At 41.3% G+C, this 24,249-nt stretch overlaps 1 protein-coding gene across 1 annotated transcript in view; it reads right to left on the bottom strand.

The window, feature by feature from the left end:
• The window catches only part of LOC126413003 (uncharacterized), a 100,728-nt gene extending 81,865 nt beyond the window's left edge, over nucleotides 1-18,863 (bottom strand). Inside the window, exon 1 of the mRNA XM_050082897.1 lies at nucleotides 18,642-18,863. Coding sequence (XP_049938854.1) covers nucleotides 18,642-18,863 — 222 coding nt within the window. The remainder of the gene's footprint in view (nucleotides 1-18,641) is intronic.
• Between the last annotated feature and the right edge of the window lie 5,386 nt (nucleotides 18,864-24,249).

Below are 24,249 nucleotides of genomic sequence, written 5' to 3'. Positions count from 1 at the left end.
TTACATAACAGCCCAAGATCCTCTACAGAGATTTATTCATCCAGTTAGACCAAACATGCACTGTGCTGATAAAGTCATGATATACCTCCTAATGGCTCCTAATGCCTTGTCTGACCTCCTTTCGCTTGGCATAGTGCAGCAACTGGACACGATATGGCCTCCACAAGTCATTGGAAGTCGTCTGCAAAAATACTGAGCAATGCTGCCTCTATACCCGTCCATAATGGCGAAACTGTGGCCGTTGCAGGATTTTGTGCACGAATTGACCTCTCGATTAGGTCCCATAAAAGTTTGATGGGATTCATGTAGGGCGATCTACGTGGCCGGACCATTCACTCGATTTGTCCAGGGAACATGAAGTCCACGAATGGCTGCGAAAGATCTCCAAGTAGCGCAACATAATCATTTCCAGTCAATGATAGGTTCAATTGGAACACAGCACCTAGTCCATTCCATGTAAACACAGCCCACACCATTACGGAACCACCACCAGCTCGCACAGCGCCTTATTGACAACTTATGTCCACGCTTCGTGAGGTCTGCGCGACACTCGAACCCTACCATCAGCTATTACCAACTGAAATCGGGACTCATCTAACCAGTCCACGGCTTTCCAGCCGGCTAAAGCCCAGCTGATATGATCGCGAGCGCAAGAGAGGGGCTGAAAGCTATATTCTGATGGCAAAGGCACTCGCGTCGTTTGTTTGCTGCATTAGCTCATAACGCCAGATTTCACCACACTGTCCCGCATTGATTTCTGTGCTTTCTTGATGCAGTGCTGCTTGTTTTTATTTTTATTTTTTTATTTACTCGTCAAGTTCCGTAGGACCAAACTGAGGAGCAAATCTCCAAGGTCATGGAACGTGTCAGTATATAACATTACAACATAAAAGTAATAACAGACAAAAATAAAATGTTTATGAATCCGAAAAAGTCAATCCATAAGTTTAAGTAAACGCAGTCAACAATACAACAGGAATCAGCTTAATTTTTCAAGAAACTCGTCGACAGAATAGAAGGAGTGACCCATGAGGAAACTCTTCAATTTCTATTTGAGAACGCGTGGATTACTGCTAAGATTTTTGAATTCGAGTGGTAGCTTATTGAAAATGGATGCAGCAGTATACTGCACAACTTTCTGCACAGGAGTTAAGGAAGTCCGATCCAAATGCAGGTTTGATTTCTGCCGAGTATTAACCGAGTGAAAGCTGCTTATTCTTAAGAATAAGCTAATACTGTTAACAAGAAATGACAGTAAGGAATATATATATATATATATATATATATATATATATATATATATATATATATATATATATATTGAGAGGCCAATACCTAGAATTGTGAACAGGGGTCGACAAGAGGTTCGTGAACTTACACCACTTATTACCCGAACCGTACGTTTCTGAGCCAAAAACATCCTCTTAGATTGGGAAGAGCTACCCCAAAATATACCATACGACATAAGCGAATGATAATAAGCAAAGTAGACTAATTTTCGTGTCGAACGATCACTCACTTCAGATGCCTTTCGAATAGTAAAAATGGCACCATTAAGTCTTTGAACAAGATCCTGAACGTGGGCTTTGCACAACAGTTTACTGTCTATCTGAACACCTAGAAATTTGAACTATTCAGTTACACTAATCATATGCCCATTTTGTGATATAAAAACCTCAGGTTTTGTTGAATTGAATGTTAGAAACTGTAAAAACTGAGTCTTAGAGTGATTTAGCGTTAGTTTATTTTCTACAGGCCATGAATTTGTCATGAACCGCACTATTTGAAACCGAGCCAATGTTGCACACAACATCCTTTACTACCAAGCTAGTGTCATCAGCAAACAGAAATATTTTAGAGTTACCTGTAATATTAGAGGGCATATCATTTATATAAATAAGGAACGGGAGTGGCCCCAACACTGATCACTGGGGCACCTCCCCCTTGACAGTACCCCACCCACACGCCACATCACAGCCATTCTCAACATTGTGAATAACGACCTTTTGCTGTCTGTTGCTAAAGTAGGAGGTGAAACAATTGAGAGATACTCCCCATATTCCGTAATGGTCCAACTTCTGGAGCAATATTTTGTGATCAACACAATAAAACGCCTTAGTTAAATCAAAAAACATGCCTAGCGTTAGCACTTACAATTCTACGCAAACGCCGCTGCTCTCGGTCATGAAGTAAAGACGGCGCCCAATGCGTTGTCCATGATGAGAGGCAAAGCCTGAAATTTGGTATTATCGGCACACTCTTGATACTATGGATTTCGGTATATTGAATTCCCAAACGTTTTCCGAAATGGATTGTCCCACGCATCTAGTTCCAACTACCACTCCACGGTCAAAGTCTTTTAATTCCCTTCGTGCAGCCCTAATCACTTCAGAAACCTTTCACAAGAATCACTGAGTACAAATGACAGCTGCGACAATGCACTGCTCTTTTATACCTTGTGTAGTGGTACTGCCGCCATCTGTATGTGTTGATATGGCTGTCCCACAACTTCCGTCACCTGAGCCTGAAAATCGTAGGAACTGCCAAGAAACAGCTTAGTGACTTGAAATCGGTGAAGTTTGAAGTGCGTTCTAAGCATTTCCATTTACTAATAAATTAAAGATGTATTTTGCGGGAGGGGAGGAGGGAACTCATCTTGAATGGAGCTCGTTTGGCGTTCTCTACTTTCGCCATAGCTCACATTCACCCACCAGGTACGAACTGCACCTTAATGGATTTCTATCTCTCTAAGATTATGTCACCTATGTCGCTGCAGCAATGGTATACTACGCCCTTCGATGCGAGAAACATTTACGGTTGCGAAGTGACCTTTCGCCATTCCATTTAAACATGATGACACTTTGGATTGTGCGGCGTGCTGTAGATTCAGTTAATTTCCAGAGTTCATGCACAGTCATAAAGTGCTATCGACTGGCAAGTATCACGCATAAAGCTGATTTATTTTGTTATTTTCAATCAGTTATACTGCAACATATATTTGATAAAGTGAACGTATCTTACATTTGTTAAAATTGAATAATAAGGTATTACACGTGTACTGACTTGGAATTATCAAGGATAAAACCTATGTGCATCAACACGTCATGCACTGAAGGATTAATCAATTCTGGTCTGATGGGTAATGTTGAACCTATATAGGTAGGTGCCTAGCACTACTTTGAGGGAGATTGCTAGTATTTTTATTTTTTTTTTTAGGCTCGTAGAACATTTCTCCTGAACCTCGGATTTTTGGGCCGAGCTTAGGTCAACTGATGTTTTATAGGATATATAATATGGAGTGGTGCATTTTCAGTATATACTGCAGATCTGAGCTACGTGCAGTTTTTATTGAATTTTTGCTACTCTTATCGTTAAAATGTGGATCGCATATTTAACTAGATGATAATGCAGAAATGTATTTCTAGAGTATTTGTAGTCTGATTTACAGCCACTTAATATGTTTCTCATATGCTACAACTATCCACTGTCCGTGTATTGATACCCTCATCCAGCCTCACAATTTGTCCATGGGCATTAAGATACAGACAAAAAGGGCAAGTACACAGTTTGGCGCACGAAAGCACATAACAGAAACACCTGTAAGTCCTTTAACAAGTGTACATGCTACTTTCAAACTTGAAGGAACAATACTGTCAGAATATAGAATCGTGTTATAAATATTATATCGCAAGTTAATTCTAAATCAAGACACGAACAATCTTTGATGACCCGTTGGCCCGATTCACATACTTACATAACACGATCGTGGTCTCCAATAGGCCGCCACAGGTGTTCTGTCAGCATCGCAGGGTGCCTACTCACTATCCAGGGCGGAAGCCGCCACCTATACGTCAGTGCCGACTAGGGACAACAGAATGAGGCGTGTTTGCCTCGCTCATCTACTGGAATTGAATAAAGGCATTCTGTACTGTTAACAGTGCTCCAACTGGGCCTACCGGCCTATCACCACCACCCATTCAACACCATGAGTGCAGCTACACTATACAGAGGCTGTGTGAGTGGTCGTCATCTGGCACTCTTCAATAACATTTGGCAATGTTAAGTTATTGCAATATAATGTAAAACGCCTTTCTTGAAAACAGTGTCTTCCTTCTCCGAGCTAATATTGTTTCAATGCCCAAAGGATCTCTGTAACACTTATACCAGGTGGATATCATTAAACTTGCCTCTTCAACACGTTATAACATGGAAACTCATTACCATACGCGTACCAAACTTGGTAGCACTAATGTCAGGGACCTGGGGAAGAGAAATAATGCAGAATCAGTTCAACTGAAACACTTTTAATGTGCTGCTACGGTCCATCATACCATTACATACCGGTACCGTTACTGCTTCAAAAGGGTCTCAATATGGCGCCCATCAGTGTCCAGGAGAGTCTGAAAGTGCAGGATTACATTCTGCACAGCAGATCGAAGCATATCTCTAGGTATGCTAGCTACCTAGCTACCTATCTTGATATGCTGCGCTTCAGATCAGCAGATGTGTGAATGTTTCCCTAGTAAATCCTGTCCTCCAGGTAGCCCCAAAATCAGAAATCACAGGGAGTGAGATCAAGTAGTGGTGCCAGCCAAGCGTTTGAATACCATCGCCGGATAATTCGATCATTTCCAAACGTGTTTCTGAGAAGCAGATGATCTTCACGAGCGATATGCGGTGGGGTCACATCTTGCAGAAAGGAAGCATATAGCGGAAACGCTGGCCAGTCACACTGCTAGTCTTTGGTCCTTGAGCCCCAACCTGTTCAAAAACCAATGGGACAATGATGAACGTAGCCATCAAGCCACACCATACGGTGACACGTTCACCATACAGAGGAATTTTGTGCATGGTGACTGGAGTTGAAGTTCCCCACACTCTGCAATCCTGTGTGTTCACGTCACCCATCAGAGAAAAATGAGCTTCGTCTGTCCATAGGATGGTCCAGGGCTAGCCCTAGTCAACTTCAGTCCTTGCGAGAAAGTCGAGAGCAAAGTCAACACGTCGTTGTGATTCCTGTGGTGCAAGTTGCTGTACGATATGATCCTGTATGCATACCATTTCAAAATGGTTTGAAGCACGTTCCGTACAGTGGACCACTGGATGTTCAGTTGTCGTGACACAGCACGCGAACTGCCTGACGACTGGGAATTGATCACAGCGTTGGCTGCTATAGCAACAGTGATTTCATCAACAGTCTATGGTGCAACCGGTCGTCAATCTCTTCCTAGAGAGACGCCCATTTCTCCAGTTGATTTGAACTTTTTTATCATGCTCCGCACAGCTGGTGGAGAAAGAGAACCCTTCTGTAATCCTTTCAGCCGGTGCTATTCTCGGAGTGCAGCTTCGCATTACTGTTGTTTTGATAATAGACTTTCACCAATAATGCACTGCTCCTTTTTTCCAAGCTCATGTTGACACGTCAACAAGTGCACTACGACTTGTCAGGTGTGTGGGACTACGAATCACGCTGACTCACATCGGCACCTGGTGGCAATAGCTGGAACTGGACGGTGGCGCTGTGATGCATGGAAATCATGTGTCGCATACTCTGGACATTTGGGCTACCAAGTCTGGTATTCTTACGGTGATTAGTTTCCGTGTTATAACTTGTTACATAGGAAAAATTTAACTATAACTATCTGATAAATGTTAAAGCTCTGAATTCATTCGACCTGTTCCATGTGGCTTATTTGGATAAGTTTCCACTTTTAACACGAAGTAACACTCAAAAATATAGTAGATCACAGAAGAGGCTTCACAAGTATTACTAAGATAAATCACTTTCTGTTGTTCGCTCTTTCTACGTGTGATGATGATAAAGTCAAATAATTCGTGGCATGGTACAATGTTTTTCTGATGGACAAAGCTTGAATGGTTTAAGTGTTACGTATCTTAAAGTGTAAATTTTTCGTGTGGCTGTATTTAGTGTGGAATCGCATTTCTGTTTCCTGTGATGGTGAGAGACAAGAGAGGGTGAAATCTGGAAACAGAACATGCCTCAAAAAGCTCCAACGGCGCTGCCTACCTTAACACCCCATCTATTGGATGAAACACTGACATCAGGACGTCACTCTGTGAGGCACTGTGAAGAGGTCTGGAATATAGTGCACGACATTGGTGCAAGTCTGGCTCTCCACATGAGACTTAACGCATTGTTTCCTGTAAAGTTTTTATATTGCATTTTGTTCCCTTGTTTATTGGTATCTTCATTTGTTGTAGCGATATAATATTGGTTAAATAATTTTGGAATTTTTGTGGCATAGCGCTCAGTTTGATCATTGAATCTTCTTTTTCAAAATGTGTTTGTGCAAATAACGCTTGTGCATATACGGATTTGTTACAGCCAAATTAACTATGAAGCAATTTTTATGGCAATACAAAATTTTAAACACCTACAACTTTATTTTGTTTCACTGAAATCAACTTTCATGAACATCAGCAATTGTAAGCACACAAAAAATATTAGCTATAATGGTTTCACATGTCGAAGCACTCAGTTTACATTTCTGTACTTTTTATCTCTCTTTTTACTGTATCATCTTTGGTGAGCATATGTATCTTAGAAGAGTTCGGATGTGGTGATAACCTGAGTTGATTCAACGTGGAGTCATGCCTGGAAGAAACATATTATTTTAGCTACAGTAAGTGTATATTTGATGAAAAAATGAAAATGTTGGAACTCTTCGATTATTTCTCAAAATTTCGAGTTAACACTAGAAGGACCAGCATTAGCGAACTACCTAGAAGGACTGCTGCTGTTTATTTTGACTGATGATGTTTCTCTTCTTTTTTCAGTTATATTTGTTAAATTAATTCAATACGGTATCTTTAAATGTCACCAACATATTATGCTTATCCTATCAATGTGCTATGCTTAAATTTTTCTGTAGAAACTATATTCAAATAAGGAATAAACGATCTAGGTAAACATCGTAGATACAATATTCACTGAAACTAAACTTTGATACTAAACTTGCAAATGCAAATAAACATATAATTATAAAACAATATTTTTATCTCTCTGTTTTATTCTCAGTCAAATCCCCAAACAGGCCATATATATATATATATATATATATATATATATATATATATATATATATATATATTTTAATAACAGAAAGTAAAATGGACGTATATAGCTGTGGCAATTACGAGAAAGTAACACTGTCTTTTTCTCCAACATGTTTTCAATCAATCCACTACCTACATCAAAACACTTGGCACATAGGTACTGAACACTTCCAGCAAATGGACCACATACTAATTTCTTGCACTGCACACACAGATTTGGTTTTGTTTGAACTTTAGCATACTTCTATCTGGCAGGTCTTACGTACTTAAGTGTTTTTCGCAAGTCATGTATGAACAGGCCCTGTCCTTGATTGCACATATACAGAGGAGAATTCTTCTGCTAATCTGAAAAGAAACATTCACCAGGTAACTTCTCCTGTTGTCTCTCTGTAAAGGATCCAGGCGTTGGTTCCAGGAAGGTCTAGCACGATGATAAAAAGGTGCATAGGCACAGACGAGGCCACTAGTCGTGAATGTTAACTCGTAATTTTGTGAAATAGTGAAAGCTCATCTGAACGAAAACATTCACCATAATGATGAGGAGTACTAAAATTCTGCAGAGTACAACACCACTTTCAATGAGAACAGCAACTGACGTATGTTCACTGTTCCACTAAACAAAGTGAAATGGAAACATAAAAAATGGAACGAGATCACAACAATGAAATAAAATAAGCTAAGTGGATGTAAAAATCCATTATTGCGCGTTTAGAGACATGAAACATAAAAAAATATCACACCGGTGAAAATGACTGCATTGGTCCTTTAATTCGCTCAGTTTTACAGAAATTATAAACCACTAAAGTACATTAAAAGTCGTGAAATATAAGCCCCCTAAATTACAACGTACGCTGTTTATTAAATGTTAAAACAACGCTCACTAGTCAAATTGACTGGCACTGTTCTTCTAGTGTTAACCAAAAATATAAATAATTCACTACTGAGTTTGAAAAACCTGAGGAGAATGATTAACAATGAGCTACAACAAATGAAAAGGTGCAACAAGAGTGGCCAAATAAATAAAAAATAATCATACTACTTGTTCTCATTTCTTTGTATGCGCAAAATTTGCGTTATTTTGGACCATAATGCTCTCAGCTGTTAATGTTTCGTAGTTGATAACAAGCAACGTAGGTGAGAACAAGTATATTGTACTCCGCTCTGTATCATTAAGTAGCATTACTTGCAGATACATAACTGATGTGACGGTCTAGAGGATTATCACTGGAGCTTTAAGTGAAAATAAAGGATTTTCATCCTGTTTAGGTGCAATACATTGTAGTGATCTATTCTGAGGTCGAATGGACAGTCTGTGTCAAACGAAAATATTCTCTATGGCGTACTGCATTCCATTGCAATCTTCTAGCGATGTTATTTTCCTGTAGACAGTAGCATCGGTAGTGCACAATCAGCGATGCTCCACCTAACTATAAAATTATTTTTTTGCATTGGGATTAGCAATCCTATCAGCTTTCTCATCTACAGACGCCATAACCTCATCATCGAAATCAGAATGATTGTTACACATGATGTAAGTTTCATTACTGATTACCTTTCAATTATTATTCATCGATGAAACTGAAAGCAGTCGTCGTCACAAAGAATTGAACAGCCGCTTTAGTTAGTAAACTTGAAACGTGTACAGCAATTTTCAAACAGATGGATAGACTTGTTTCGTTTTGTGTATGACCAGATCGCCTAATTTTTCCCTAGAAACACGTGCATTAGATTTTTCGTAGACTAAAAAAGAAAAGAAATATTGTTCTTGAGTCATTAGCTGCGACGAAATATTTAGTCATCATGTTTAAGAAAACTGCTAACCCTCTCCTGAACGCTGGCGTCTTTTTAAATCTGCAGCATTCCCTGATGAGTGAGAAACAAGCGCATTTGTGAGAAGGTAAATAAAGAATCTTAATGTTTACAAGTTAATACACTTTTTCCAACGTTTTCTGATGTGGCGCTTCCATATCTGTAATATGATCCTACATAGTCTACAAAACCTTCATCTACAGACCCCGTAACCCAATCATCGAAAACGGAATGATTGTTACACATAATTTTCTTTGCAGGGATGTACGAACATACGTGTAATTCAGAATGCCGAATGTGATGAACAAATATATTTTCCAGAAAGGTAGACTTCATGTCACACAGGTACTTCGTCAAAAAGAAAGAGGTTTTTATTTTGTTTATTTGTTTATTTATTTTGCAATCAACGTCTCATCTATAGTACCTTTCATTTCATTGGTATAGAGATCTTACGTAGTATCCAATTTTTTAAAATGATCTAGTGGAATACCTCACACCTACATCGGCATATTCCGTTTAGTTTCGTGGTTATAATGCGGCGTTCGAAGCAATATTTTTTCATTCAAAGTTTTTTGCATCGATTACGGGCTCACTTGAGCAAATATATCTCTGCACCCGACTCACATTCATTTGTCACCGACGGAAAAAGGGAAATAAAAGAGGTTGCTTCCGCTCCATGTTCTGGTAGCTGCTATAGCGAGTAGATTTTGTATGTGATTTTGGAGAGAGAAAGAGAGAGAGAAGAATCATCACGGGATAAAATACGCATGTTATACATTTCAGTTTACTGGAATGTCAGTACCATATTAATTGTAGAAGTAACTTTGGTTTTGTATATGCTACTGGACAAATTTTTATTCCTTGGTGACTGAATACGCACAGCTAGGCAATGCAGTTCGGGTAATGGCGGATGCTGAACATGCAACAGTATGCGTTAATATATTTTAGTTATGCTAATGTGAACTGAAAATCTAAGAATATCGGTTTATGTGGTTAATATAATATAACATCCAACAATGAAATTTATTTTTGTGTGAGTGGGAACTACATTACCTGATTAAAAGTATCCAGATGTACATTAGGGACATTATTGTGGGATGTTCCCGCCCTTTGCCTTCATGACGGCTTGACCTCTACTGGGGGCACTTTCAGTGAGGTGTCTGAATGTCTGTGGAGAAATGGCGGTCATTTCATCCTCAAAAGCCGAAGTCACAATTGGACACGCGTCAGGAGCGAAGTCGACACCGTAACTCATCCCAAAGGTGTTCCGTTGCGTTCAGCGTGGGACTCTAGGGAGGTCAGTCCATTTCAGAGATTTTACTGTCCATAAATCATTGCCTCATAGATGTTGCTTTAAGACTGGGTGTATTGTCTAGCTGATGGAAACAATCATCGATTCTCAAAATATTCCCCTACTGTAAGCACTACGGGATACAGAGAAATGTGTTCAGATCCTTCTGCATTTAGCATTTTTTAAAGCACAATAAGGGGACCACAACCTAACCACAAAAACATCTCCTACCTAACACCACGTCCTCGGTACCACAGGGTATAGCGTGATTAATCATTCCGAGTCACTCGTTTCCATCACACACTGTTCAATGACGTCGCTCTTTACACCACTTCAAGCGTCGGTTAGCACTGACTACAGAAACGTGTGGCGTTTGAGGAGTCTCTCGACCATTGTACCCAAATCTTCACTGTGCCAGCGGAACTGCTGGCAGCACTTTGGAACTCAAGTGATTCCTTCCACCGATTTCGTGCCATTTCTTACAACCACCCTCCGCAATGCTTGAAACTCCCAGTCCGACAGTAGATGAGATCTGCCCGGTACTGGGTTGAAACGTCCCAGATGGATTTGTTACTCAGGTGACATCCATTAACTAGTCTATGTTCGAAGCCAATAAGCTCTCCCGACGGACCCATTTTTGTACTGGCGGCTCGCCTCTCGTGACATCTAGTGGTCATAGGGGTGTCCGGATACTTTTGCTTAGACGGTTTATATAATAATTGATAAAATACGGATTAAAATGATCAATTGACTAAGCTGTCCCAGTAGTTAAATAACTAGTTCTGAAAATGGCAACATGATAGAAGAACAAAAGCTGTGGCTAGATAGGCAGATATTCAGCGATCACAGGCCCTGCAGACTACGCGCTGCTTCAACAAACTGCCTCCATTCCTTCCTATTTTGGCCCCGTTCTTCCAGGTGTCTTCAATTCCCAGGGCTGCTAGGCCCTTCGCCAGATCGTTCATCCAGCGGTGCCTTGGCCGTCCAATGGGGCGTTTGGTGTTTGGCTTCCCCGCTAGTGACATCTTCGCCTGTCTTCCATCTGACATACGGCCTACATGGCCCACCAATTGTATTCTTTTGCTCTTTATCTTCTGCAGAATAGTTGTTTTTCGCATCATAAGGTAGATTTCCTCGTTTTTCCTCCTCCTCCATTCTCTGTTATCCAAAACTGGTCCCCATATCTTCCCCATTACTCTTCTTTCACGTGTTAATAGTTTTTCCCTTTGTTGTAGATTTTCATCTTAGTGGTCACTGAGATCGATTTAGAACCGAGTGTCTCTCTGGGTGAATGCATGCATTTTATTCCCTCTGCTATTCTTTCCTTGATGTCAATTTTTATGTTGTTGTCCGTGGTAAACCAAGATCCCAAGTGGCCAGACGACAAAAAGAATTAGCCGTGGAAGTTGATGCTATCTCGGGAAAAATGTACTGATAGAAGTCATTTTAACAACCAAGTTCAGTTAACATGAGCAGGGTACGGATGGAAGATTTTAAGAAAAGGAACGAATTTATTCGTAAAATTCCATAAAATGGAAACCGCTTTGGAGAAATCAAAGCCCAGACAATCCATTTTTTTTGAAGCCCAAGGTCGATGACCCGTTGTTACAAAATTTGCGGAAAGGTTAAATAAACTGAGAGTGCAAGTTGCTAGTGGAACAAATAAAAGAAATTTTGTGAAAACTACCAATGGTATAGGAGCAGAGGCAATGGCGATTACATACGTACTAGAAGATAGTGTACTAAAACACCGGCAATTTTCTACGTTTACATGCGGAAGATGCAACATATACCCAGTAGAATTCATAAAATCATCGGTGTATTGCAGCAAAACTGTATGAAAAATCAGAAAATAATGTTTGTCATATATTACAAGCAAGCTGACACTGCATTATGGGCAATCGAAGTCACCAGCACAAGTGAGACATACAAAGAATTTAAAAAGTTATTATAGTCAAAATGTTGATCGTATAGAGTGCAAGAGAAGTCACAAAACGATGTTCTTAATCCGAAACTGCGTATTTTCAGACAAGGAACGCTCAGAGAATATTTTGAAATGTATGTAAACAAAGTGATCCGTGGGCTAGATATTTTACTCGTGTGCATCTCCCATATTGTGAAAGGAAAACTTTTACTGAACGCGAGGCAATTTCTAGCGGAGATTGTTGGAGGAGTGACATGAAATTACGTAGGAAATATATCACAACTATACAATACGCGAGCCACAAGGGTAACTGGAAGAGATATCTACATGAGATACGAGAAAGAAACGGAAGAGAATCGACTGAGGACACGCATGAGTAAACAACAATTGAAGGCATTGGCAGTCATGACTATTGAAGTGAAACGAACTAGAGACTGTTTAGGTTTTTATGTTGGTAACGCCACGTAGCGCTCTGTATGAAAATCACTGATTGTGCTGTGTGCAGTCTGTGGCTGATTTGCATTGTTAGAATATTTGCTATTGTAGTGTTGGGCAGTTGGATGTGAACAGTGCGTAGCGTTGTGCAGTTGGAGGTAAGCCGCCAGCAGTGGTGGATATGGGGAGAGAGATGGCAGAGTTCTGAGAGCGGCCGATCTGGACGTGTGTCCGTCAGGAAAACGAAATTTGTGAGACCGGATGTCATGAACTGAGTTTTGAGCACTATTAAGGTAAATACATTGTTTGTTCTCTATCAAAATCATTCATTTGCTAACTATGCCTATCAGTAGTTAGTGCCTTCAGTAGTTAGAATCTTTTATTTAACTGGCAGTATTGGCGCTCGCTGTATTGCAGTAGTGCGAGTAACGAAGATTTTTGTGAGGTAAGGTATAGGTTATTGTTAGTCAGGGCCATTCTTTTGTGGGGATTATTAAAAGACAGATTACGTTGCGCTAAAAAATAAATAAATAAATAAATGTGTGTCAGTTTACTGTTGATCAGAATAAGTAAAGAGAGAAATTTCTGAGTACGTTCAGTTTTTCTTAGCTGTTTGAAGGTCAAATAACGTAGAGGTTTACCAGCACTGTCATTTATAAATTTTTCTGAGGCGATGTTTCAAGACAAACCCATAACGTACTGGAATAATAACCGAAATCGAGCACAGAGCAAAATAATGAGATTCAGACAGTAAACAAGATGGATGCACGCAAAATGAAAGGGAAAACTAAGGACCGTCATTAGTGGCTCTGAATCGCTGGCTGAAGATACAGAAAAGGATGAAACACATGCATTGATACTATTAACATACAATAATGGGAAACACGCAAAGAGCAACTGAGAACTGAAACTACTAAATGCTTAAACCAGGAAACCAGTCAGCAATCAATTCATGTTAATGTAAATGAGATAATGGTCATAGTGATTAAGAACACATGTGCACATTTAAATCTAGTTTATGCAAATTTATTCTCCAGACTAAGTGAAGAGAAAAAATATAACATTACTAATAAGTGGCGCAGAATTGATAGGATCTGTTGGGCAGAGAACAAAACCAGTGAGTTAAAAGCCTGAACAGAATTAGAATTGAATGGTAAAAGAGTGGAACATATTTTTTTGGTGTTAGGAGATATGTTAGTCGACAGCATTTTAGTGGTTGACTTTAATGCTGGAAAAGGATGTAAGGACAGACTTCTCTCTGCCAGCAATCTGCATACTGAAAAAGATGCTGTTGAAGTTGATTTCCCAAGACCGAACACCACACATGAAAGGTTCTGGATAAAGTACAAACGCCAGTAGTAAGTACTGAAAATATGCCTCCACAAGAAGCATATGTGATGGAACGGGCTGAATTCTATGTATTGGAAGCAACAGAAAATAAACGACTTAGAACATTTGAATGACACATACAAGCAAGAATTGACAGATGCAGTGTGAAATTTTTCAGATGGTTTTGTGGACTCATCTGACATAATTAAAGAATATGAATGTCATCCTCAAATGAATCTCCACGAACCCCATTGTCTTCCCATTTATCCTACTCCTTTGGCCAGAAGATCAGTGGTAAACAAAGAAATTAGACAAATGTTAGATTGGCTGATCACAGAAATTTCAACTAGCCTGTACTGTAGCAAACTTATAGCTGCGCCAAAACTATTTTTGAACACAAGCTTCATTAATCATGTTTTAATACCACTTATATCACAGTTGAAAAATTTGGGTGAGTATTTTCAGAGATTTTATAGAGAACATATCCCTCACGCATTGATATATGATCATCATGTAGTTAAATTCCCTTAGAAGAGGAATCATGAAAATACACTTCCTTTAGATTTTCTAGAAGATGCTACCGATTTAAAGTTCTACCTCTTGAATGTAAGTGCAGTTGTACTTACTGCAGGCTTGCCCAAAGTAATGGGGCTGTAATTATTGGATCGAGTACATGTTTATATTGATGACTTATTAATAGCTACTTCCACCTGTCAAGAACGTCTGGATCCGATAAACGAAGTAATACAAGTATTTCGAAAGCCTGAAGTAACAGAAGATCTTAAAAAGTCAAAATTTGGTGAAAGGGAGATTGAACATTTTGGCCATTCCTCTTTATTCTAAGAAATAGCACCTAACTAAAGCAAGATTACAGAAGGACAAAGTATTCCTGCAGCATGCAGTGAAAGGAGATAGAAATTATTCATAGTGATGGATAGCTTTTGCCATTGGTTTGTTTCGAAACAGATAATACGCAGCGAATTGCAACACAACATGACAAAGAAGCATACGCTGTGGAAGTGGACAGTGGAAATCCAACCATCTTTCGATGCATTAAACAAGAACTGAGTAATGCCAAGATGTTACACCACTTGGATTTAGGTCTTGATTTTGGATTAACAATAGTTGCCACGTGTGCTGGGCTCGAAGCTTGTTTGTTTCTCATGCAAAACATTTTGCGCCACATAACATGCAAGTATAGTTTTAACAGACGGCGAGAAGCTGCATTCCCCCAATGAACTTAAGCCTTAGCCATGGTAGGGACATTCAAGCGTTTTCAATTAGCAAATAACCATATGAAAATTTACTGTGATCACAAGACACAAGGTTTCCTGCTCACCTATAAGTTGCTGAACTCACGTGAGACACAATGAGCATTATCTCGAGAGGAGTACAGTTATGAAATAGTTTACATTAAAGGGGAACAAAATATAGTTACAGATGCATCACAACATTTACCGGTACCAGAAGTATTGCAAGGGTCACATCTATAGAATAAGAAAATACATGGAAAGTTTTATTGATAAAAGGCAGAACATATCGTTAAGTACTTTGAAGACCTGTTCAAAAATATGAATCAAATGCGAGATGGAGGTCCTACCTAGTTTAAAGTAAAAGAAACACTGTAAAATAAACTGGACAACAAGCATGCAGCATACTGTGCTCTTGACAGAGATGTATTATCTCACATTAGAAGGCCGGACTCAGCTCTGGAGGGGCTACAAAGAAGTTGATTTGGCATACTCACTATGTATATGGGCACTTTGATGACACGAAAAGTGCTAATAGGAGATATGGATACTTATACTTCCACAACATGATGAGTAAAGCACAATGTATTTTGAAATCTTGTTTTTTATGTCAATAAACAAATGGGAGTAATAAACACAGAAAAGGGGACATTATCACGTGTGTCGACTTTAAATTTATTGGAGACATCGTAGTACCATCTGGACTTCTTTGTCATGCTGTGTTGCAATTCGCTGCGTATTATCTGTTTCGAAACAAACCAATGGCAAAAGCTATCCATCACTATGAATAATTTCTATCTCCTTTCACTGCATGCTGCAGGAATACTTTGTCCTTCTGTAATCTTGCTTTAGTTAGGTGCTATTTCTTAGAATAAAGAGGAATGGCCAAAATGTTCAATCTCCCTTTTACCAAATTTTGACTTTTTAAGATTTTCTGTTTCTCCAGCCTTTCGAAATACTTGTATTACTTCGCCACATAACATGCAAGTATAGTTTTAACAGACGGCGAGAAGCTGCATTCCCCCAATGAACTTAAGCCCTAGCCATGGTAGGGAGATTCAAGCGATTTCAATTAGCAAATAACCATATGAAAATTTGCTGTGAACACAAGACACAAGGTTTCCTGCTCACCTATAAGTTGCTGAACTCACGCGGGACACATTGAGCATTATCTCGAGAGGAGTACAGTTATGAAATAGAACTGAGTAATGCCAAGATGTTACACCACTTGGATTTAGGTCTTGATTTTGGATTAACAATGGTTGCCACGTGTGCTGGGCTCGAAGCTTGTTTGTTTCTCATGCAAAACATTTTGCGCCATACCATTATGGAGCCACCAACGGCTTCCAAAGTGCCTTTTTGACAACCTGGAACGAAGGTTTCGTGAGGGCTGCGCCACACTCGACCCCTGACATCAGCTCCTGCCCACTGAAATCGGGACTCATCTCACCAGACCACGGTCTTCCAATCGTCTAAGTTCCAACTGATATGGTCACGAGTCCAGGAGAGGCGTTGCAGGCAATGTTGTCCTGTCAGCAGAGGCACTTGCGTAGATCATCTGCTGCCATAGCCCATTAACGCCAAATTTTGCAGCACTGTCGTAACGGATACGTTCGTCGTAAGTACCACATTGATTTCTGCTGTTGTTTCTCTCAGTGTTGCTTGTCTGTTAGTACTGACTATTCTACACAAATGCCGCTGATCTCGGTCGTTAAGTGATAACTGTCGGTCACTGCATTGTCCTTGGTGAGGAGTTGTTGTTGTGGTCTTCAGTCCTGAGACCGGTTTGATGCAGCTCTCCATGCTACTCCGTCCTGTGCAAGCTTCTTCATCTCCTAGTACGTACTGCAGCTTACATCCTTCTGAATCTGCTTAGTGTATTCATCTCTTGGCCTCCCTCTACAATTTTTACCCTCCAGGCTGCCCTCCAATACTAAATTGTGATCCCTTGATGCCTCAGAGCATGCGCTACCAACCGATTCCTTCTTCTAGTCAAGTTGTGCCATAAACTCCTCTTCTCCCCAATCCTATTCAGTACCTCCTCATTAGTTATATGATCTACCCATCTAATCTTCAGCATTCTTCTGTAGCACCACATTTCGAAAGCTTCTGTTCTCTTCTTGTCTAAGCTATTTATCGTCCATGTTTCATTTCCATACATGGCTACACTCCATACAAATACTTTCAGAAACGACTTCCTGACACTTAAATCTATGCTCGATGTTAACAAATTTCTCTTCTTCAGAAACGCTTTCCTTGCCATTGCCAGTCTACATTTTATGTCCTCTCTACTTCGACCATCATCAGTTATTTTGCTCCCCAGATAGCAAAACTCTTTTACTACTTTAAGTGTCTCATTTCCTAATCTAATTCCCTCAGCATCACCCGACTTAATTCGACTACATCCATTATCCTCGTTTTGCTTTTGTTGATGTTCATCTTATACCCTCCTTTCAAGACACTATCCATTCCGTTCAACTGCTCTTCCAAGTCCTTTGCTGACTCTGACAGAATTACAATGTCATCGGCGCACCTAAAGTTTTTATTTCTTCTCCATTGATTTTAATACCTACTCCGAATTTTTCTTTTGTTTCCTTTACTGCCTGCTCAATATACAGATTGAATAACATCGGGGAGAGGCTACAAACCTGCCTCACTCCCTTCCCAGCCACTGCTTCCCTTTCATGTCCCTCGACTCTTATAACTGCCATCTGGTTTCAGTACAAATTGTAAATAGTCTTTCGCTCCCTGTATTTTACGCCTGCCACCTTCAGAATTTGAAAGAGAGTATTCCAGTCAACATTGCCAAAAGCTTTCTCTAAGTCAACAAATGCTAGAAACGTAGGTTTGCCTTTTCTTAATCTAGCTTCTAAAATAAGTCGTAGGGTCAGTATTGCCTCACGTGTTCCCACTTTCCTACGGAATCCAAACTGATCTTCCCCGAGGTCGGCTTCTACCAGTTTTTCTATTCGTCTGTAAAGAATTCGCGTTAGTATTTTGCAGCTGTAACTTATTAAACTGATAGTTCGGTAATTTTCACATCTGTTAACGCGTGCTTTCTTTGCGATTGGAATTATTATATTCTTCTTGAAGTCTGAGGGTATTTCGCCTGACTCATACAATTTGCTCACCAGATGGTAGAGTTTTGTCAGGACTGGCTGTCCCAAGGCTGTCAGCAGTAATGCCTGAAATGTGGTACTCTCGGCACACACTTGACTATCGCGGAATACTGAATCCCTAACGATTTCCGAAATGGAATGTCCTATGCGTCTAGCTCGAACTACGGTTCTGCGATCGAAGTCTGTTAATTCCCGCCGTCCAGCCTTAGTAAAGTCGTAATTTTTTTTCACGTGAATCACCTGTCTACAAATGACGGCTCCAGCAATTCAGTGCCATTTTGTACCTCGTGTACGCGGTACTGCTCCCATATGTACAAGTGCATATCGCTATCCCACGACTTTCGTCACCTCATTCTAGTGAGCTATGGGTGCTGTGACTGCTCGGTCACACTGTGCGGATGCGGTACCTTGACGGAGAGGAGGGTGCCCTGTGCGCAGACGTAGGCGTTCATGGCGAGGCGCTCGAGGTCGCGCGGGGGCTGGAAGGCGAGCGTGACGGCGGCGCACGCGGTGCCGGCCAGGTTGAGCAGCAGCACGAAGACGCCGCGCCGCGTCGCCACGCCCCACATGCCCAGCAGGCGCAGCGCCGCCGCGCACGGCGCCAGCAGCTCGTCCACCTCGTCGTGCATCCTGCGCGGGGCGGCCTAGCCACCGGGACACGGGGTGCGGGGGCGCTGAGCCACCACCGGCTAAGAACACCGGACAATATATTAGTCATTCCCAGTGCACGTCATGCTAAGACCGTGTACGCCTAGTCCCCGGCACGAATCCGCCCGGCGGATTTGTGCGACACCCCCGGGATAACAAGGCCGTCCAGCAGTGTTAGTGACGTCACACTAAGCGGCCCATAGCCGACGCAGCAGTCCACGGACACCTCCGTACAGACGCGCCTGGTGCTAACGATCTTCTGTCCGTCATACAGAAAGGAGCGAACTATAATTCGAACCAAAGACCAAATTATATATATTCTTGTAAACAGCATAAAGGTTCATAACGAAATACCGATTACATATACGGGCAGGAATAAGTTTAATCGATTGAGGAACTTTGCCACTATTTTATAATTGTCAGAACACTATTTAGCTTTAAAACTCGCATACAGGTGGTGACAAATGCCAACTGACAGCAGGACTTAACATTTTCAAGCTATTACACTCAAAGTAAATTATCTTAAACACTGTCATACATAGCAAAACCCTCACAACTTTCGTTTACAATAAGGTAACAAGAGTTCGCTTTATCTCATAAAACACATGACTATTGTGAATTTACTCATATGTTCATGGTGACAGCTCTTTTCAAGAATTTTTACAAGTGTATCCCCAGTAATAAAGAATGGGAACAAAAGATAGATATCAAATATTCTCCTTTTAACATAGACATCACTGAACACAAGATTCTGTCTTGCACTGTGATACTAAGGGACTGCTCTTTCCTTTAAGAAAAGCCTGACAATTTGAAGTTCACTCTGCTATTGAAGATACACTTCTTGAAACAATATTAAAAATGTTATGAAACGTAAGGAAATGAAAAACAACCAAGTGCATTACATGTAAGAATGTGAGAAAAAGGCTGAGGCTCTCTTTACTTGCCATTTTCAATCTCTCTACAGCTTTTACAGCTTTTCCACGTAGAAATCACCAACTGCAAGTCTCATTATTGCTGTCTGTTATTAACAAAGTGCTTTTCTATTTAGAAAACCTGACAATTTGATGTTCATTCTGGTACTGAAGATAAACAAGCCCGTGTATGTAATCGGTATTTCGTTATGAACCTTTATGCTGTTTACAAGAATATATATAATTTGGTCTTTGGTTCGAATTATAGTTCGCTCCTTTCTGTATGACGGACAGAAGATCGTTAGCATCAGGCGCGTCTGTACGGAGGTGTCCGTGGACTGCTGCGTCGGCTATGGGCCGCTTAGTGTGACGTCACTAACACTGCTGGACGGCATTGTTATCCCGGGGGTGTCGATTTGTGTCGAGGTCCGGTGAACCGGCCAGTCTGTGGATGGTTTTTAGGCGGTTTTCCATCTGCCTCGGCGAATGCAGGCTGGTTCTCCTTATTCTGCCTCAGATACACTATGTCGGCGGTTGCTGCGCAAACAAGTTCTCCACGTACGCGTACACCACCATTACTCTACCACGCAAAAATAGGGGTTACACTCGTCTGGTGTGAGACGTTCCCTGCGGTGTCTACCTGGGGCCGAACCACACAATAACCCTGGGTTCGGTGTGGGGCGGCGGAGGGGTGAAGTGGACTGCGGTAGTCGTGTGGGGTTGTGGACCACTGCGGCTGCAGCGGGGACGGAGCCTCTCCGTCGTTTCTAGGTCTCCGGTTATCATACAACATACATACATACATTCTAGACCGTGTAACATTGCCTCTAGACATAATAATGCCCATATTCTGCAAGGAATTGAGTCCACAAGTTTCTTCAGGTACCCCGTATTTAGCTAAAGCCACTCATTGATGGTTAGATCCCGTAGAGCTGAAACACAGCCAGGATGTTGATTGCTACATTTCACCTGCTTTTCTAAATAGTCCTGGATATTTTATGTTGGCTTAAGATTGGATAAATTAGCGGAGCACTCAAGATTCGATAGGGTCCCTGCAAGCCAACGCCACCTAGAGAGAAGGCCTGAGCGCTCCCTGTGAACAGCATGACGGGTATCCAAGAGTAGCCATAACAAAAGGAAGCGACAAGTGTCTTATAACGTTGTGCTGAGCATGGGAGTACGTGAACGCAGCACAACGTAACTCTTTTAGAACGTTTTTAACGTTATTTATGTGATGCACAGTTCGAATTTGTGTTAGTAACAAACAAAATGCCTTACAGATGTTGTGTGAACGGGTGTAAAGGCAATTACCCGACGGGACCGAAAGTGCAAGTTTTTTTCATTTCCAAAGGAAGAAAAATTATTAGAAAAATGATTCTGCAAGGGGAAATTAAAGCTAAACACCATTCATACAGTGTGTCTATTGCAATTTTGATTTTCTATGTTGTCGCTGAATTCACAGAAGTTACTGTACACTAAACGCTAATTTCTGTTGGGTTATGAGCGTATCACTAATATTTACTTACTTGTTTTTATTTCCTGTTCGATTTTAGTTGTTTGCTCTTCCTGAAAGTGAAGCCTGATATGGAACAAGAGCGAATCATCATGTGCTTCGGCGTTTTCCACGTAATGTGTTTAAAGTGATTGTCCTGATACTGATTTAGAGAAAACAGCTTTAAACCTTAGAAGAAACTGAATAAAATGGTACAAATTTCAGGTCTGTAGGTCGAATGGTTTTGGGATTGTGGCCTTTTTAAGGTTTCAAAGCAAGACAAAAATAGCAGAATTTTGGTCATTTCAAAAATTAAGAACTCTAAAATAAAAAGCACAAAAAATATTCAATTTTGGACTCTTGATCATTTTGATGGAATAAAATGAAATATGAAAATATCCGAATCATCAATGTTAAATCAAATTCTCTATTGATGGATTTCACATGGAAAGATCCTGATGTTTTCATTTTTAAAAATGCTAATTTGTGTGTAGTTAAAAACATGTGTATAGGCCTAATGAAGCCATCAATCCCGTTAGAAGTTTTGGATTTGCAGTGTAAAAACAGGTAAGTTTTAATGTATTAGCGTGTGAAATAATTAATATAAGAGAAACTTTGTTAAAATAGCGATGTGCGACACTACAAATATAATATGTAGCAAGAGAAAAGCGTTTCTAGAAGTGCCTGCCAGTAGAAGCTGCCCTTGGGTGGGCGAAACTTGTATGACTACTCTTGGCAGACGAGCTACTCAGCGCACAGCCCTTCTCTCTAGGTGGCGTTGGTGCAGCCCTGTAAACACAGCTGTTGTCATCTTAGAAATCGTAGCTCTTGACAAGGCAGTCATCATGAATATGTAGAAGAAACAGGCAACACTTGGTCACCAAGAAAGGTGAAATAATTGTAGGAGGGGCGTTCAATAAGTAGTGCTACACATATGTTCTCGGCCAATTTCGGGTGAAAAGACACGGAATTTTCTGTGAGAAATAGCCTATAAGTTCCAATAGGTGTCGGTGCTGTACATAGCCTTCAAAACGGTGAGTGTAACGTAAGTGCGTTTAAAGCAGAGAGCTGTCATTGAGTTTCTTTTGGTGGAAAAGCAGAGCATCCCAGATATTCGTAGGTGCTTGCAGAATGTCTACGGAGAACTGACAGTGAACAAAAGCATGGTGAGTGGTTGGACGAGGCGTCCGTCATCACCGCAACAAGGTCGCGCAGAGCTATCCACTTTCCCACGCGCCTGTGGGCCACACGCACCAGTGACTTTTACAGTGTTGGAACGTGCGGACACTCTCACTAGAGATCGACGGATCACAATCAGACACCTCGCCACTTAACGGGACATTTCTGTTGGTAGTGTTGACACACTTGTCCATCAGTTGGGGTACTCAAAGGTGTGTGTCCTCTGGGTTACTCGCCACTTAACACAAGACCATAAAGAGCAACATGGGACCATCTGTTTGGAACTGCTTGATCGTTACGAGGCTGATCGTGACAGTGCTTGTCGAACTTCATCACTTAGAACCGGTTCAAAATGGTTCAAATGGCTCTGAGCACTATGGGACTTAACTTCTGAGGTCATCAGTCCCCTAGAACTTAGAACTACTTAATCCTAACTGACCTAAGGACATCATACACAGCCATGCCCGAGGCAGGATTGGAACCTGCGACTGTAGCGGTCGCGCGGTTCCAGACTGTAGCGCCTAGAACCGCTCGGGCATCCTGGCCGGCACTTAGAACCGGAAACAAAATGGCAGTCCATGGAGTGGAGCCACACCACCTCTCCTCCGAAGAAAAAGTTCAAAGCCGCACCCTCAGTCAGTAAAGTCATGGCAACGGCCTTCTGGGACTCTGAAGGGTTTGTTCTGTTTGATGTCCTCTCTCATGGTGCAACGATCATCTCTGAAGTGTATTGTGCTACCCTCAGGAAATTAAAGAAACGACTTCCGCGCGTTCAACCCCACAAAAATGGAAACCAACTTCTCCTTTTCCAAGACAACGCAAGGCTTCACACAAGTCTGCAGACTGGGGAGGTGTTCACAAAAGTTCACTGGACTCTTCTTCCTCATCCGCCCTTCAGCCCGGATCTCGCACCTTCCGACTTCCATCTGTTTGGTTCAGTGAAGGATTCATTCCACGAGAAGCAGCATGTGGTTGATGGGGCGGTTACTGGAGCAGCAGTACCTTCCCTCCGACATCCAACGGTAGAGTGGCATGTTGAAAAATAGGGTTTTGTAGCCAGAAGAGTAAGGAATAATATGGTGTATTGGAATCCTGAATAAAACCGAATGGCTTTCAGAGAAAAACTGTGTTGCGTTAATTATTGAACGCCCCTCGTAGTTCATGTTCATGGCAAACAAAATGAATGGTCTCAACTCATGGTGAGAAAATGACATTGTTAATATCACTGAACCGTTTCCGCTCTGAACCACGCCTACCATTCACTGACGGCCAATGGCCTCCTCAGTACACATGCAACTTCGCATGATTTGGAAAGAGGCAAAATGGCGACTCGCCGGACCGCACTACACCTTTCCAGTTAGCTACTGCCCAGTTCCTGTGCTTGGTCCACTATAACGCCCAGGAACCCTCTTCCAAATGTCCACAGCTTGCAATTCTCTTGCAGCGGCCTTCTTCTGGGTCTACCAGTAGACCCAGAAGAAGACCGCTTCAACCGTGTCAGAAACGTTGGTTTTTATCCAGCAGCATTAGTTTTATACATTATGACGCGTTACCATACCCGGAAAACTTTTATGTCGACTGACTCTGGCTGCGGAAGCCTACGCAATTAAATCGTGATTCATCCGAAAAGGCCACCTGTCGCTTCTCAGTGGACATCCAGTTGCGGTATTGGCATGCGAATTCCAGCCTTAGTTGCCGATGAACAGCAGTCAGCATAGGTGCATGTAACAGGCGCCTGCTGCGGGGGCCCGTACGCAGCAAATTTTGCTGAACGCTCGTTGAAGA

The sequence above is a fragment of the Schistocerca serialis genome, chromosome 7 (genome assembly GCF_023864345.2).
Source record: "Schistocerca serialis cubense isolate TAMUIC-IGC-003099 chromosome 7, iqSchSeri2.2, whole genome shotgun sequence".
NCBI classification, from domain to species: domain Eukaryota; kingdom Metazoa; phylum Arthropoda; class Insecta; order Orthoptera; family Acrididae; genus Schistocerca; species Schistocerca serialis.
The sequence above is the reverse complement of the archived record's forward strand: the minus strand, read 5'-3'. Positions and strand labels throughout refer to the sequence as shown.